At 38.7% G+C, this 14,864-nt stretch overlaps 1 protein-coding gene across 8 annotated transcripts in view; it reads right to left on the bottom strand.

Moving 5' to 3' along the window:
• The window catches only part of ZNF169 (zinc finger protein 169), a 67,914-nt gene that overhangs the window by 12,138 nt on the left and 40,912 nt on the right, over positions 1–14,864 (bottom strand). For 3 of the 8 annotated variants that reach the window (XM_032397803.1, XM_032397802.1, XM_032397801.1), the window contains exon 2: positions 10,494–10,585. The exons of the other annotated variants lie outside the window; for them this stretch is intronic. In XM_032397803.1, the coding sequence (XP_032253694.1) occupies positions 10,494–10,554 (61 nt within the window). In that variant the 5' untranslated portion in view covers positions 10,555–10,585. The remainder of the gene's footprint in view (positions 1–10,493; positions 10,586–14,864) is intronic. 8 annotated transcript variants of the gene reach the window in all.

Raw genomic sequence — 14,864 nt, 5'->3', positions numbered from 1 at the left:
TTCCCTGGGGAATTCTACCAAACATTCAAAGAAGAAATAATACCTACTCTCCTGAAGCTGTTTCAAAAAACAGAAACAGAAGGAAAACTTCCAGACTCATTCTATGAGGGCAGCATTACCTTAATCCCCAAACCAGGCAAAGACCCCATCAAAAAGGAGAATTTCAGACCGATACCCCTGATGAATCTGGATTCCAAAATCCTCAACAAAATCCTAGCTAATAGGATCCAACAATACATTAAAAGGATCATCCACCACGACCAAGTGGGATTTATCCCCGGGATGCAAGGGTGGTTCAACATTTGCAAATCAATCAGTGTGATAGAACACATTAATAAGAGGAGGGAGAAGAACCATATGGTCCTCTCAATTGTTGCAGAAAAAGCATTTGACAAAATACAACATCCTTTCCTGATTAAAACGCTTCAGAGCATAGGGATAGAGGGAACATTCCTCAAGTTCATAAAATCCATCTATGAAAAACCCACAGTGAATATCATCCTCAATGGGGAAAAGCTGAGAGCCTTTCCCTTAAGATCAGGAACACGTCAAGGATGCCCACTCTCGCCACTATTGTTCAACATAGTACTAGAAGTCCTAGCAACAGCAATCAGACAACAAAAAAGAAATAAAAGGTATTCAAATTGGCAAACAAGAAGTCAAACACTCTCTTTTCGCAGACGACATGATACTTGATGTGGAAAACCCAAAAGACTCCACCCCCAAATTACTAGAACTCATATAGCAATTCAGTAATGTGGCAGGATACAAAAGCAATGCACAGAAATCAGTTGCTTTCTTATCCACTAACAACACAACTGTAGAAAGAGAAATTAGAGAAACTATTCCATTTACAATAGCACCAAAACCCATAAGATACCTCGGAATAAACCTAACCAAAGAGGTAAAGGATCTATACTCTAGGAACTACAGAACACTCATGAAAGAAATTGAAGAAGACACAAAAAGATGGAAAAATATTCCATGCTCATGGATCGGAAGAATAAACATTGTTAAAATGTCTATGCTACCCAGAGCAATCTATACCTTCAATGCCATCCTGATCAAAATTCCAATGACATTTTTCAAAGTGCTGGAATAAACAATCCTAAAATTTGTATGGAATCAGAAAAGACCCCGAATTGCCAAGGAAATGTTGAAAAAGAAAAACAAAGTTGGGGGCATCACGTTGCCTGATTTCAAGCTATATTACAAAGCAGTAATCACCAAGACAGCATGGTACTGGCACAAAAACAGACATACAGACCAATGGAACAGAACAGAGAGCCCAGATATGGACCCTCAACTCTATGGTCAAATAATCTTTGACAAAGCAGGAAAAAACATGCAATGGAAAAAAGACAGTCTCTTCAATAAATGGTGCTGGGAAAATTGGACAGCCACATGCAGAAGAATGAAACTCGACCATTCTCTAACACCATTCACAAAGATAAACTCAAAATGGATGAAAGACCTCAATGTGAGACAGGAGTCCATCAAAATCGTAGAGGAGAACATAGGCAGTAACCTCTTTGACATCAGCCACAGCAACTTCTTTCAAGATACAGCTCCAAAAGCTAGTGAAACAAAAGCAAAAATGAACTTTTGGGACTTTATCAAGATAAAAAGCTTCTGTACAGCAAAGGAAACAGTCAACAAAACAAAGAGGCAACCCACAGAATGGGAGAAGATATTTGCAAATGACACCACAGATAAAGGGCTGGTATCTAAGATCTATAAAGAACTTCTCAAACTCAACACCCAAAAAACAAATAATCAAGTCAAAAAATGGGCAGATGATATGAACAGACATTTCTCCAAAGAGGACATACAAATGGCTAACAGATATGAAAAAAGTTCATCATCATTAGCCATCAGAGAAATTCAAATCAAAAGCACACTGAGATACCACCTTACTCCAGTTAGAATGGCAAAAATGGACAGGGAAAGAAACAACCAATGTTGGCGAGGTTGTGGAGAAAGGGGAACCCTCTTACACTGTTGGTGGGAATGCAAGTTGGTATAGCCACTTTGGAAAACAGTGTGGAGGTGCCTCAAAAAATTAAAAATAGAGCTACCCTATGACCCAGCAATTGCACTCCTGGGTATTTACCCCATAGACACAGATGTAGTGAAAAGAAGGGACACACACCCCAATGTTCATAGCAGCAATGTCTGCAATAGCCAAACTGTGGAAAGAGCCGAGATGCCCTTCAACAGATGAATAGATAAAGAAGATGTGGTCCATATATACAATGGAATATTACTCAGCCATCAGAAAGGATGAATACCCAACTTTTATATCAACATGGATGGGACTGGAGGAGATTATGCTAAGTGAAATAAGCAGAGAAAGTCAATTATCATATGGTTTCACTTATTTATGGAACATAAGGAATAGCATGGAGGACATTAGGAGAAGGAAGGAAAAAATGAAGGGAGGGAAATCGGAGGGAGAGATGAACCATGAGAGACTATGGACTCTAAGAAACAAACAGGGTTTTAGAGGGGAGGGGAATTGGTTAGCCTGGTGATGGGTATTAAGGAGGGCATGTACTGCATGGAGCACTGGGTGTTATACGCAAACAATGGATCGTGGATCACTACATCAAAAACTAATGAGGTATTGCGGCGCCTGGGTGGCTCAGTCGTTAAGCATCTGCCTTCGGCTCAGGTCATGATTCCAGGTCCTGTGATCGAGCCCCGCATCAGGCTCCCTGTTCGGCGGGAAGCCTGCTTCTCCCTCTCCCACTCCCCCTGCTTGTATTCCCTCTCTTGCTGTCTCGCTGTCAAATAAATGAATAAAATCTAAAAAAAAAAAAAAAAACAACTAATGATGTATTGTATGGTGACTAACATAATAAAATCTAAAAAAAAAAATCATTCACCACGATCAAGTCAGATTTATTCCTGAGATGCAAGGGTGATTCAATATTTGTAAATCAATCAATGTGATATATCACATCAATAAGAGAAAGTATAAAAACTGTATGATCATTTCTGTAGACTCAGAAAAAGCATTTGTACAGCATTCATAATAAAAACCCTCAACAAAGTAGGGTTAGAGGGAACATACTTCAACATAATGAAGGCCATATAAGAAAAATATATATGAGCTAACATCATGCTCAATGGGGAAAAAACTGACTGCTTTTCCCCTAAGGTCAGGAACAAGACAAGGATGTCCACTCTCCCCACTTTTATTCATATTGGATGTACTAGCCACAGCAATTCACAATATATAGAAATAAAAGGAATCCAAATTGGTAAGGAAGAAGTAAAAATTTCACTACTTGCAGATGACATGAGACTGTATATAGAAAACCCTAAGTACTCCACCAAAATTCAGTAAAGTTGCAGGATACAATATCAATTTGGAGAAATGTGCTGCATTTCTATACACCGATAATAAAGCAACAGAAAGAAAAATTAAGAAAATCCCATTTACAATTGCTCCCAAAATAGTAAGATACCTAGGAATAAACCTAACCAAAGAGGTGAAAGACCTGTACTGTGAAAACTATAAAACACCAATGAAAGATAATGAAGACAATGCAAGGAAATGGAAAGATTCTATACTCCTAGACTGGAAGAACAATATTGTTAAAAATGTCTATACATTTAATGCAACCCCTATCAAATACCAACATCATTTTTCACAGAACAATCCTGAAATTTATATGGCACCACAAAAGACCCCAAATTGACAAAGCAGTTTTGAAAAAGAAAAGCAAAGTTGGAGGTATCATAATTCCAGACTTGAAGTTATATTACAAAAGTTGTAGTAATCAAAATAGTATGGTACTGGCACAGAAACAGACATATAGATCAATGAAACAGAATACAGAACCCAGAAATAAACCCACAATTATGGTCAGTTAATCTGTGATAATGCAGGAAAGAATATACAATGGGATATTCTCTTCAACAAATGGTGTTGGGAAAACTGGTCAGCTACATGCAAAAGAATGAAACTAGACCACTTTCTTACACCATACACGAAAATAAACTCAAAATGGATTAAAGACCTAAATGTGAGACCTGAAACCATAAAAAATGCTAGAAGACAGCACAGGCAGTAATGTCTCTGACAGTGGCTGTAGCAGCATTTTCCTAGAAATGTCTCCTGAGGCAAGGGAAATAAAAGCAAAACTAAACTATTGGGACAACATCAAAATAAAAAAGCTCTGCACAGCAAAGGAAACAATTAAAAAAAAAAACTAAACTAAAAGGCAACCTACTGAATGGGGATATATATTGGCAAATGACCTATGCAGTAAAGGGTTAGTGTCCAAAATATATTAGGAGCTTACAAAACTCAACACCCAAAAAACAAATAATCCAATGGGCAGAAGACATGAACAGACATTTCTCCAAAGAAGACATCCAGATGGCCAAAAGACAGATGAAAAGATGCTCAACATCACTGATCATCAGGGAAATGCAAATCAAAACCATGATGAGATATCACTCATACCTGTCAGAATGGCTAAAATCAAAACCCAAGAAACAACAGGTGTTGGCAAGGATGTTGAGAAAAAGGAACCAACCTTCTAGCACTGTTTGGTGGGAATACAAATTGATGCAGCCACCGTGGAAAACAGTATGGAAGTTCCTCAAAATTGAAAAACAGAACTACCATATGATCCAGCAATTGCACCACTAGGTATTTACCCAAAGAATACAAAAATACTGATTCAGAGGGATACATGGACCTCAATGTTTACAGCAGCATTATTTACAACAGCCAAATTACGGAAACAGCCCAGGTGTTCATTGATAGATGAATGAATAAAGAAGATGTTATATGTATGTGTATGTGTATATATGTGTGTGTATATATATACATTGTTATATGATGTTATATGTATATAGACATACACACAATGGGATATTATTCGGCCACAAAGAAGAATGATATCTTGTCATTTGCAATGACATGGATGGAGCTACAGAGTATAATGCTAAGTGAAATAAGTCAGTCAGAAAAAGACAAATACCAATGTGATGTCACTCATATGTGGACTTTAATAAAACAAATGAGCAAAGGAAAAAAAGAGACAAACCAAGAAACAGACTCTTAACTGTAGAGAACAAACTGATGGTCCCAGAGGGGAGGTGAGTGGGGGGATGGGGTTAAATGGGTGTTGGGGATTAAGGAGGGCACTTGTGATAAGCACAGGATGATATATGGAATTACTGAATCACTTGATTATACACCTGAAACTAATATAACACTGTGATAACTAAATGGAATTTAAATAAATCTAAATAAAAATAACTATGTAACTTACTACAGATTTCTTTAGTGATTTTTTTTTCTACAAGAAAGAGATGGAGTAACTTACCAGAGTGTTCCATCTGCCTTCTCCTTGGTTTGCTTATATCCCCACTGGGTGATAAAGCTTTCAGTGTGGACGAAGCACTTCTGTGTGTCTTCCCTATTAAATATGGTGGCTGATTTAAATACAGTTAGCATCACTTATGGAAGCCATAGCTTCATTCATCATAATTTTTTTTTCTTTTTTTATCATAATTTTCATGCCTATCTAGTAATGTGGCAAATTTTAACTAAAAGCTGTTTAGAATTACAATGTCCACCTTGGGAATCTAAAATTTAACATGCTTTCAAACACGCAGAAGTTCTAGAATAAAAGAAATAAAAAAATTTTACAGGGGTGCCTGGGTGGCTCAGTTGGTTAAGCGTCCAACTCAGGTCATGATCTCAGAGTTTTGAGATCAAGCACCCCATCAGGCTCCGTGCTGGGTGTGGAGCCTGCTTAAGGCTCTCACTCTCCCTCTGCTCCTCCCCCATCCTCTCTTTTTCTCTCTTCCTCCCTCTTTAAAAAATAAAAATAAAAAATAAAATTTTACCAACAGAATGGTTAATCATAACATTTTTTAGGATGTAAAAGAAAATTAAGCAGTTCATAAATTCTGTTAAAATCTCCAACTGCTCTTGTGCTAAGTGACTTTTTAGACCACTAAATACTTCAGTAATTGTACATGAACTCAAAACTTTACAAAAGAAAGAGAAAAAAACAATCAATGCCTAATGGTTCCTTAAAGAAAATTTTCCTTCTGAAGCTGCTGTTGAGGAATGAAAAGTATAGCTGTGGGTTAAGTGAATGGTCTTAGACACTGGCCCTTGAGAGAAGGCATGCTGGGCATTTCACTGCTTTCAAACAAGTTTCAGAATTCTGTGACATTGGTGCACAAGTAAAAGGGAGATGTTTTCAACATTAATCACAATCCCTGGAGATCGGACAACTTTCATAATATGCCATGTCCGTGACTTCTTAAGGTAAAAAGCTTAAGTCACTGATCATAGACCTTTCTTCTCTTCTAATATAAGCACTTCAAGCTATAAATGTCCCTATTAGCACACACATTTAAAAGATCTAAAGAGTGGGTTACAAGACTTGATAAGATGTAAATTATCTATAGGTACACTAAAATTTCAATAGTAAACACTACCCAGGTGTTCTTTCTCTCTCCGTTTTTCCTTCATCCCTCCCTTGCTGCCTCCTTTCCCTTCTTTTTCCTTTCCCTTTTTTTCCTTAGTTTTTTTTTTTTTTTTTTTTTAAAGAGAAGCTGATCCTAAAATTTAAGTGGAAATGCAGAGGACCTACATTACCCAAAGCAATCTTTAAAAAGAAAAACTTACACTACCTGACTTCAAGACTTCTGATGGTCCTACAGTAATAGACAGTGTGGTTAAGGAGAGGCCTATTAATGGGAAGAAATAAAACTGAAAGTGTAAAACAGACCCACCCTTAGCCAGTCACTGGATTTTCAACAAAGCAATTTAAGGAGGGGAAGGCAAGTCTTTTTAGCAAATGATGCTAGAGCCACTGGGTATCTATATGAATGAGAAAAACCTTGATCCCTGCCTCACACTGTACACAAAAGTTACTTCAAGATGGATCACAGACTTAAATGTAAAAGCTAAAACTATACAGCATTTAGAAAATATAGATTATCTTCATGACAATAAAAATTTAAAAGAAAAATTAGACTTCCTCAAAATTAAACATCTGCTCATCAAAATTAACTTAAAAAAATAAACAGAAGAGTTTCAGACTAAGAAAAATTTTTGCAAATGTACATATGACAAAGAACTGGTGGCCAGAATTAATAAAGAACTCCCAGAGCTCAACAATTTTAAAAATGCAACAAACTGGAAGCTGGAAGAAGATTTGAATGGCTATTTCACAAAGTAAGGTGTATGATATATATATGAATGATCAAAAAGCAAAAGTACTCAACACTTAACCATCAGGGAAATTGAAATTAAAGCCCCCATTAGATAGCACTACATATCCATCACAGATATGATGAAAACTGTCAGGATGTGAGACAATAGGAACTCTCTTCTCATATGTTCATGGAAGTGAAAAATGGTACAACCACTTTGAGAAATGGTCACTTCTCATAAAACTACATATACTGTAGCCTTGTGACCCAGTGTATCAGGTTGAATGGTATCCCACCAAAATTCAGGTCTACCTGGAACATGTGAATGTGGACTTATTTTGAAATCAGGTGTTTGCAGATGTGATGAAGTTAAGATGAGGTCATACTAAATTAGGGTGAGTCTTAATTCAACAACTGGCATCCTTACAAGGAGAGAGAGACTTGGATACAGAGATACACAGAAGGAAGAAAGGCACAGACTAGAGTGACACAGCAACAAGCCAAGGAATGCTAAGGATTGCCAGCAACCACCAGAAGCCAGGAGAGAGGTGAGGAACAGATCTCCCTCAGAACCTCCAGAAGGAACCAACCCTGCCAACAGGTTGATTTTGAACTCCCATCTTCTAAACTGTGAGAGAGTAGATTTCTTTTGTTTAAGCCTCTCAGTTTGTGGTAATTTGTTACAGCAAGGCTAGGAAACTAATACACCCAAACTTACTCTAGGTATTCATCTAAAGGAAATGAAAACATAGGTTTACCAAAACAAAAAACCTAGCATAAGAATACCAATAACAAGTTTTTCACAATAACTAAGGACTAGAAGCCATTAAGGTGTCTACCAAAGAGAATGTATAAACAGTTGTATATTTATGTGATGGGATGCCACTCAGCATTAAAAAGGAAAAAATTGGGGTGCCTGGGTGGCTCAGTTGTTGAGTGTCTGCCTTCAACTCCAGTCACGATCCCAGGGTCCTGAGATCGAGCCCCGCATCAGGCTCCCTGCTTGGTGGGAAGCCTGCTTCTCCCTCTCCCACTCCCCCTGCTTGTGTTCCTGCTCTCGGTATCTCTGTCAAATAAATAAATAACATCTTTAAAAAATAAATAAAAAGGAAAAGACTACTGATGTATGCAACAGCATGGATGAAGCTCAGAAACTATACTGAAAGAAGCCTACACAAGAGTATGTATGATTCCATTCATGCAAAATTGTACAGTGGGAAAAATTAATCTATGATAAAATAAAATCAAGACCAGTGACACCTCGGAGGGATAGGGTTGAGGGTTTACTGGGATGGGCCAGAAGGGAGCTATCTGGGATGGTAGTAATCTGTTGTTTGATAAAGTTTGGGTTGTAGAGATGTACAAATTGTTTGTACTCATACACTAGCAAACTTAAGATTTTGCATTTCCTGTAAGTAAATTCCACCTAAATAGAAGAAATACAGTACTCTAGGTAATGATACACATCTACCCATTGCTCCCAGAGTCAACCACTTTTCATGGCTCTGATTAGCTGAGATGAAATGCTAGGGATTGCCCTCTTAAGATGTGGTATCTGAAGATGCTTAGGTGGACACCCTAGACCTGAGTCCATGGGTCCCTGCCTGCCAACCACCCACATGAGCCAACCCAGGAGGAGACTTGTCCCTTTCCTCTCACTTGTTAGACTGTCTTTGCCAGGTCCGTTCAGTGGTCAGATTAGATCTTAAGACACACTAACACCTGTCAACCACTCTTGAGGGATAGAGGGTGTCTAAGTAAAGAGAATGAACAGAAATGCAAGGACATGCCATGAAGACCTAACAAAATGACAGCAACAGCCACCCATGACCAGGGCCTTATAAGCTCTTTACCTACCCATAGGGAGAATACCAGTCTCTTTTCCAAGAAGAGTAAAGCCTTAATACAGAGCTCTTACTCAGATATGCTCAGCTATCCAGCTCTCCCTGAGAGGAACTGCTTACACTAAACTCATCACTCTTACTAATCAAGGAGATATTGCTAGAAATCTGCTGGAATGGCCAAAATAAAAAGTAGTGCTGATACCAGATGCGGGCAAGAAGGTGGAGAAACGATCACTCAAACATTGCTAGTGGGAACTTAAATGGTGTACCCATGAGTATTTTACAAAACTAAACATTTATTTACCATGTGACTCAGCAACTGCACTCTTGAGCATTTATCCCAGAAAGAAGACATTATATTCACACAAAAACCTGTATGGAAATGTTCAAAGCACCTTCATCTATAATAGCCAAAAACGAAACAATCCAAATGTCCTTCAGTGGGTGAATGGTTTAACAAACTGAGGTACTTTCATACTATGGAATACTACTCATCAGTAAAAGGAATGAAGTATTGGTACATACTAAGTTTGGGTGGATCTCAAGAGAACTACACTGAAAGGCATTCCCAAAATGTAACATACTATATGACTTCTTTTATATAACATTCTTGAAGTAACTAAAATCATAGAGACAGAGAACAGATTAGTGGTTGGCAGAGGAAGACGGGGGAGGAGGGCGGGGGGAGTTGGCTGTGACTATACAAGAGCAGCACAAGGCATGCCTGTGATGTAACTGTTCTGTATCTTTGAATATAGTGGCAGTTACAGGAATGTATATGGGATAACATTTCATAGAACTAAATATATACTCCACACACACAAAAGAGTGAAGGTAAAACTGGTGAAATCTGAATAAGGTCAGTGCATTGTGTTAACAAAAATAAAAGGCTGTTTTAAAAAAAAAAACGTCATTTACCTCATATATGGAATTTAAGAATCAAAACAGATGGACACAGGAGGAAGGAAAAAAAGGGGAAGCAAACCATAAGAGACTCTTGACAATAGAGAACAAATAGGGTTGCTGGAGGGGAGGTGGGTAGGAAATGGGCTAAATGGGTGATGGGTATTATGGAGGGCACTTGTGATAAACACTGGGTGTTATATGTAAGTGATGAAACCAATATTACACTATATGTTAACTAGCTAGAATTTAAATAAAACTTGAAACATTAAAAAAACAGGTTGCACTTGCTGAGATGAGTACAGGGTGAAGTATGGAATTGCTGAATCACTACATTATACACCTGAAACTACTATAACACTGTATGGTAACTAAAATTAAAATAAAAAACTTAAAAAAAAAATGAAAGACTAAAAAACCCCACATATGATCACCTCAAAAGATGCCCAAAAAACATTTGACAAAATCCAACATCCATTCCCAATAAAAACTCTCAGCAAACAGGAATAAAAATTTGTTGTGCTCATAAAGGGGAGCTATAAAACTTACACTTAGGAGAAAGCATTCCCCAAAAGATCAGGAACAAGGAAAGGATGTCCACTCTCACCATTTAAATTCATCATTGCACTGGATGGTCTCGCCTGTGCAATGAGGCAAGAAAAAGAAATGAAAGATATACTGAATGTAAAGAAGTAAAACTTATTCACAAATAACATTATCATCTATATAGAAAATGCTATAGGATTTACCAAAAAAGCTACTAGGGCTAAAAAGTAAGTTTTGCAAGTTTACCAGATATAAGATCATTATCCATAAGTTAATTTTATTTCTCTATACTTTCAACAGTTAAAAACTGAATTTTAAAATAGATTAAATAGTATCAAAAATATGAAACAGAGAGGGCTAAATCTGACAAGAGATGTGTAAGACCTGTGTACTAAAAATTATAAAACAAGGCTGACAAAAAGAAGTCCCATAAAAATGGAGACATATACTGTATTCACATATTGAGTAATACAGTGTTAATTACATGTAAATTATCACAAAATGAGGTAGATTTAACTCAATCCAAATCAAAATCCCAGTAGGCTTTTTTTTGTGAAAATTGCTGACTCTAAAATCCATATGGAAATGCAAAGAATCTAGAATAATAAAAACAAATTGAAAAGGGATATAATGTTGGAGATTTATACTGAGCTCCAGACTTATAAGGCTACATTAATCAAGACTATGTAGTAGTGGCATCAAGACAGACAAAGAAAGGAGTGGGGGGGAAAAAAGAGTCCAGGGATGCCTGGGTAGCTTTGTCAATTAAGTGTCCAGTTCTTTTTTTGTTTTTTTTTTTAAGACTTTATTTATTTATTTGACAGAGAGAGACACACCGAGAGAGGGAAGACAAGCAGGGGGAGTGGGAGAGTTCGGAGAAGGAGGCTCCCTGCTGAACAGGGAGCTCAATGTGGGGCTTGATCCCAGGACCTTGGGATCATGACCTGAGCTGAAGGCAGATGCTTAACGACTGAGCCACCCAGGCACCCCTAAGTGTCCAATTCTTGATCTCAGCTCAGGTCTTGATTTCAGGGCTGTGAGTTCAAGCCCTGTATTGCGTTCCACAATGGGCATGGAGCCAACTTAAAAAAAAAAAAAAGAGAGAGAAAGTCCAAATATAGACCCCATATACATCTGGTCAACTAATTTACCACAAGGGTAAACAGGCAATTCAATAAAGAATAGGTTGCCTTTTCAATAAATGGTGCTGGAAAATTTGGGCATTTGTATGCAAAAACAAACAAATATACTTAAATCCAGAGCTGGTACTAAGTATAAAAATTTATTCAAAATAGATTATAGAGCTAAATATAAAACAAAAATTATAACACTTCTAAAAGAAAAAAAATATATGAAAATCTGTTTCAACTTAGATCAAAGATTTCTTAAATACACTACCAAAAGTAAAATCATTAGATAAAAAACTGAATATAAGCTTTCCCAAAATTAAGAATTCCTCTTTGAAAGACACTATTAAAAGAATGGGGGGGGAGGAAACGATGGCGGAGGAGTAGGGGACCCTATTCCAGCTGGCCCCCGGAATTGAGCTGGATATCTACCAGACCACTTTGAACACCCACGAAATCAGCCTGAGATGTAAGAAGATATATCTGGATCTCTATAAACAGAATATCGCAGGGGGTTGGTTTCAAGGTATGAAGTGGGAAGCCATGATTCTGCGGGCACATATCAGAAGATAAACGGCAGGAGGAGGGAGCTGTGGGGACCCTACACCACTGGTAAGCGATAGTCTCCTGTGCTGGGGACTGGGCACAGACTCGCAGATTGGCAGTGGCAGGGAAAGGACTTTGGGCAGACCCCCGGATTGAAACCCAGAGCGGCAGGGCCGTGCGGGCAAACTGGGGGCGGCTAGCGGTTTTAGAAGCACAAAGGGCAGAGACGTGCCCCAACCTGGAGGCGAGGACTGGGAGCGCTGCTGAGGGGCGCACAACCCAGGACGCTACAGTTTATAGCAGCACAAACAGAAAAGGAGATAGTGTGGCCTGGAGAGTTCACTGAAGAACAGACTGTCATCTCTCTGCTCTGAGGCAGAGGGTTGGAAATGATCTCTTCTGCTCTGACTCTCGGCAAAGATGCGGTAAGCCACCAGGGAAAGCCGCCAGAGAACAAAAGCCCCAGAAAACCGGTTTTCACTGAGCCCATCCCCTGCCACAGGGGGCAGGGCAACTCTGCCCAAATAGGGTTGCCTGAGTAACAGCACGGCAGGCCCCTCGCCCAGAAGACAGGCGGGGAGAACAAGAGGCTGACAACCCTAAGGTCCCTATAAAACAGGTGCATCTTGCTTGGGTTGTGGTCAATAATTTGGACTCTGTACATTCCCTCAAACACCCCTCAACAGAATGACTAGGAGGAGGAACCCCCAAAATAGGAAGGACTCAGAGACTGAGACCTCTGCCACAGATTTACAAATGGATACAGATATAACCAAGATGTCAGAGATGGAATTCAGGGTAGCAACTGTGAAGACAATAGCGAGAATGGAGAAATTGATTAATGGCAACATAGAGTCTCTAAGGGCAGAAATGAAAGCTGAACTGGCAGAACTTAAAAATGCTATCAATGAGATCCAATCTAAACTACATAATCTGACAGCTAGGGTAAGCGAGGCAGAAGAAAGAATTAGTGATCTAGAAGACAAATTAATAGACAAGAAGGGAAGAGAGGAGGCCAAGGAGAAACAACTCAGAATCCATGAAAATAGAATCAGAGAAGTAAGTGACACCATGAAACATTCCAATGTCAGAATTATTAGAATCCCTGAGGGGGTGGAGAGAGAGATAGGACTAGAAGATATATTTGAGCAAATCATAGCTGAGAACGTCCCTAATCTGGAGAATGAAACATTTGTGTCCTAGACGCAGAAAGGACCTCTCCCAAGATCAAGGAAAACAGGCCAACACCCCAGCATGTAATAGTAAAACTTGCAAATCTTAGAACCAAGGAAACCATCTTAAGGGCAGTTAGAGGGAAGAGATTCCTTACGTACAGAGGGAGGAACATTAGAATAAGGTCAGACCTATCCACAGAGACCTGGCAAGCCAGAAAGGCCTGCCAAGACATATTCAGGGTACTAAACGAGAAGAACATGCAGCCAAGAATACTTTATCCGGCAAGGCTGTCATTTAGAATGGATGGAGAGAGGGAGAGCTTCCAAGACTGGCAGAAACTGAAAGAATATGTGACCACTAAGCCGGCCCTGCAAGAAATATTAAGGGGGGGTTCTATAAAAGGAGAAAGATCCGAAAAGTGATATAGAACAAAAATTTACAGGGACAATCTATAAAAACAAGGTCTTCACAGTCAACATGATGACAATAAATTCATATCTTTCAATAATCACTCTGAATGTGAATGGCCTAAATGCTCCCTTAAAACAGCACAGGGTTGCAGATTGGATAAAAAGACAGGACCCGTCCATATGCTGTCTAGAAGAGACTCATTCTGAACCTAAAGATACATCCAGACTGAAAGTGAAGGGATGGAGATCCATCTTCCATGCCAACGGACCCCAAAAGAAAGCTGGGGTAGCAATTCTTATATCAGACAAATTAGATTTTAAGCTAAAGAGTGTAGTTAGAGACACAGAAGGACACTATATCATTCTTAAAGGGTCTATCCATCAAGAAGATCTAACAACTGTAAATATCTACGCCCCCAACATGGGAGCAGCCATCTACATAAGCCAACTGTTAACCAAAATAAAGAGTCATATTGATAACAATACATTAATTGTAGGAGACCTCAATACTCCTCTCAGCAACAGACAGATCTAAGCAGAAAATCAACAAAGAAACAAGAGCTTTGAATGACACACTGGATCTGACGGACCTCATAGATATATACAGAACATTCCACCCTAAAACAACAGAATACTCATTCTTCTCGAGCGCACATAGAACTTTCTCCAGAACAGACCACATACTGGGTCACAAATCTAAACCAGTACCAAAAGACTGAGATTATTCCCTACATCTTCTCAGACCATAATGCTTTAAAACTGGAACTCAATTACAAGAAAAAATCTGGAAGAAATTCGAACACTTGGAAGCTAAAGACCACTCTGCTCAAGAATGTCTGCGTCAACCAGGAAATCAAAGAAGAACTTAAACAATTCATGGAAACCAATGAGTACGAAAACACATCAGTCCAAAACCTATGGGATACTGCAAAGGCAGTCCTAAGGGGGAAATACACAGCTATCCAAGCCTCACTCAAAAAAATAGAAAAATCCCGAATTCACCAACTAACTCTCCACCTTAAAGAACTAGAGAAAAAGCAATAAACGATGCCTAAGCCACGCATTAGAAGAGAAATAATTAAGATTAGAGCAGAGATCAATGATTTAGAAACCAG

Source organism: Phoca vitulina, unplaced genomic scaffold, assembly GCF_004348235.1.
Source record: "Phoca vitulina isolate PV1807 unplaced genomic scaffold, GSC_HSeal_1.0 scaffold104, whole genome shotgun sequence".
Lineage (NCBI taxonomy): Eukaryota > Metazoa > Chordata > Mammalia > Carnivora > Phocidae > Phoca > Phoca vitulina.
The sequence above is the reverse complement of the archived record's forward strand: the minus strand, read 5'-3'. Positions and strand labels throughout refer to the sequence as shown.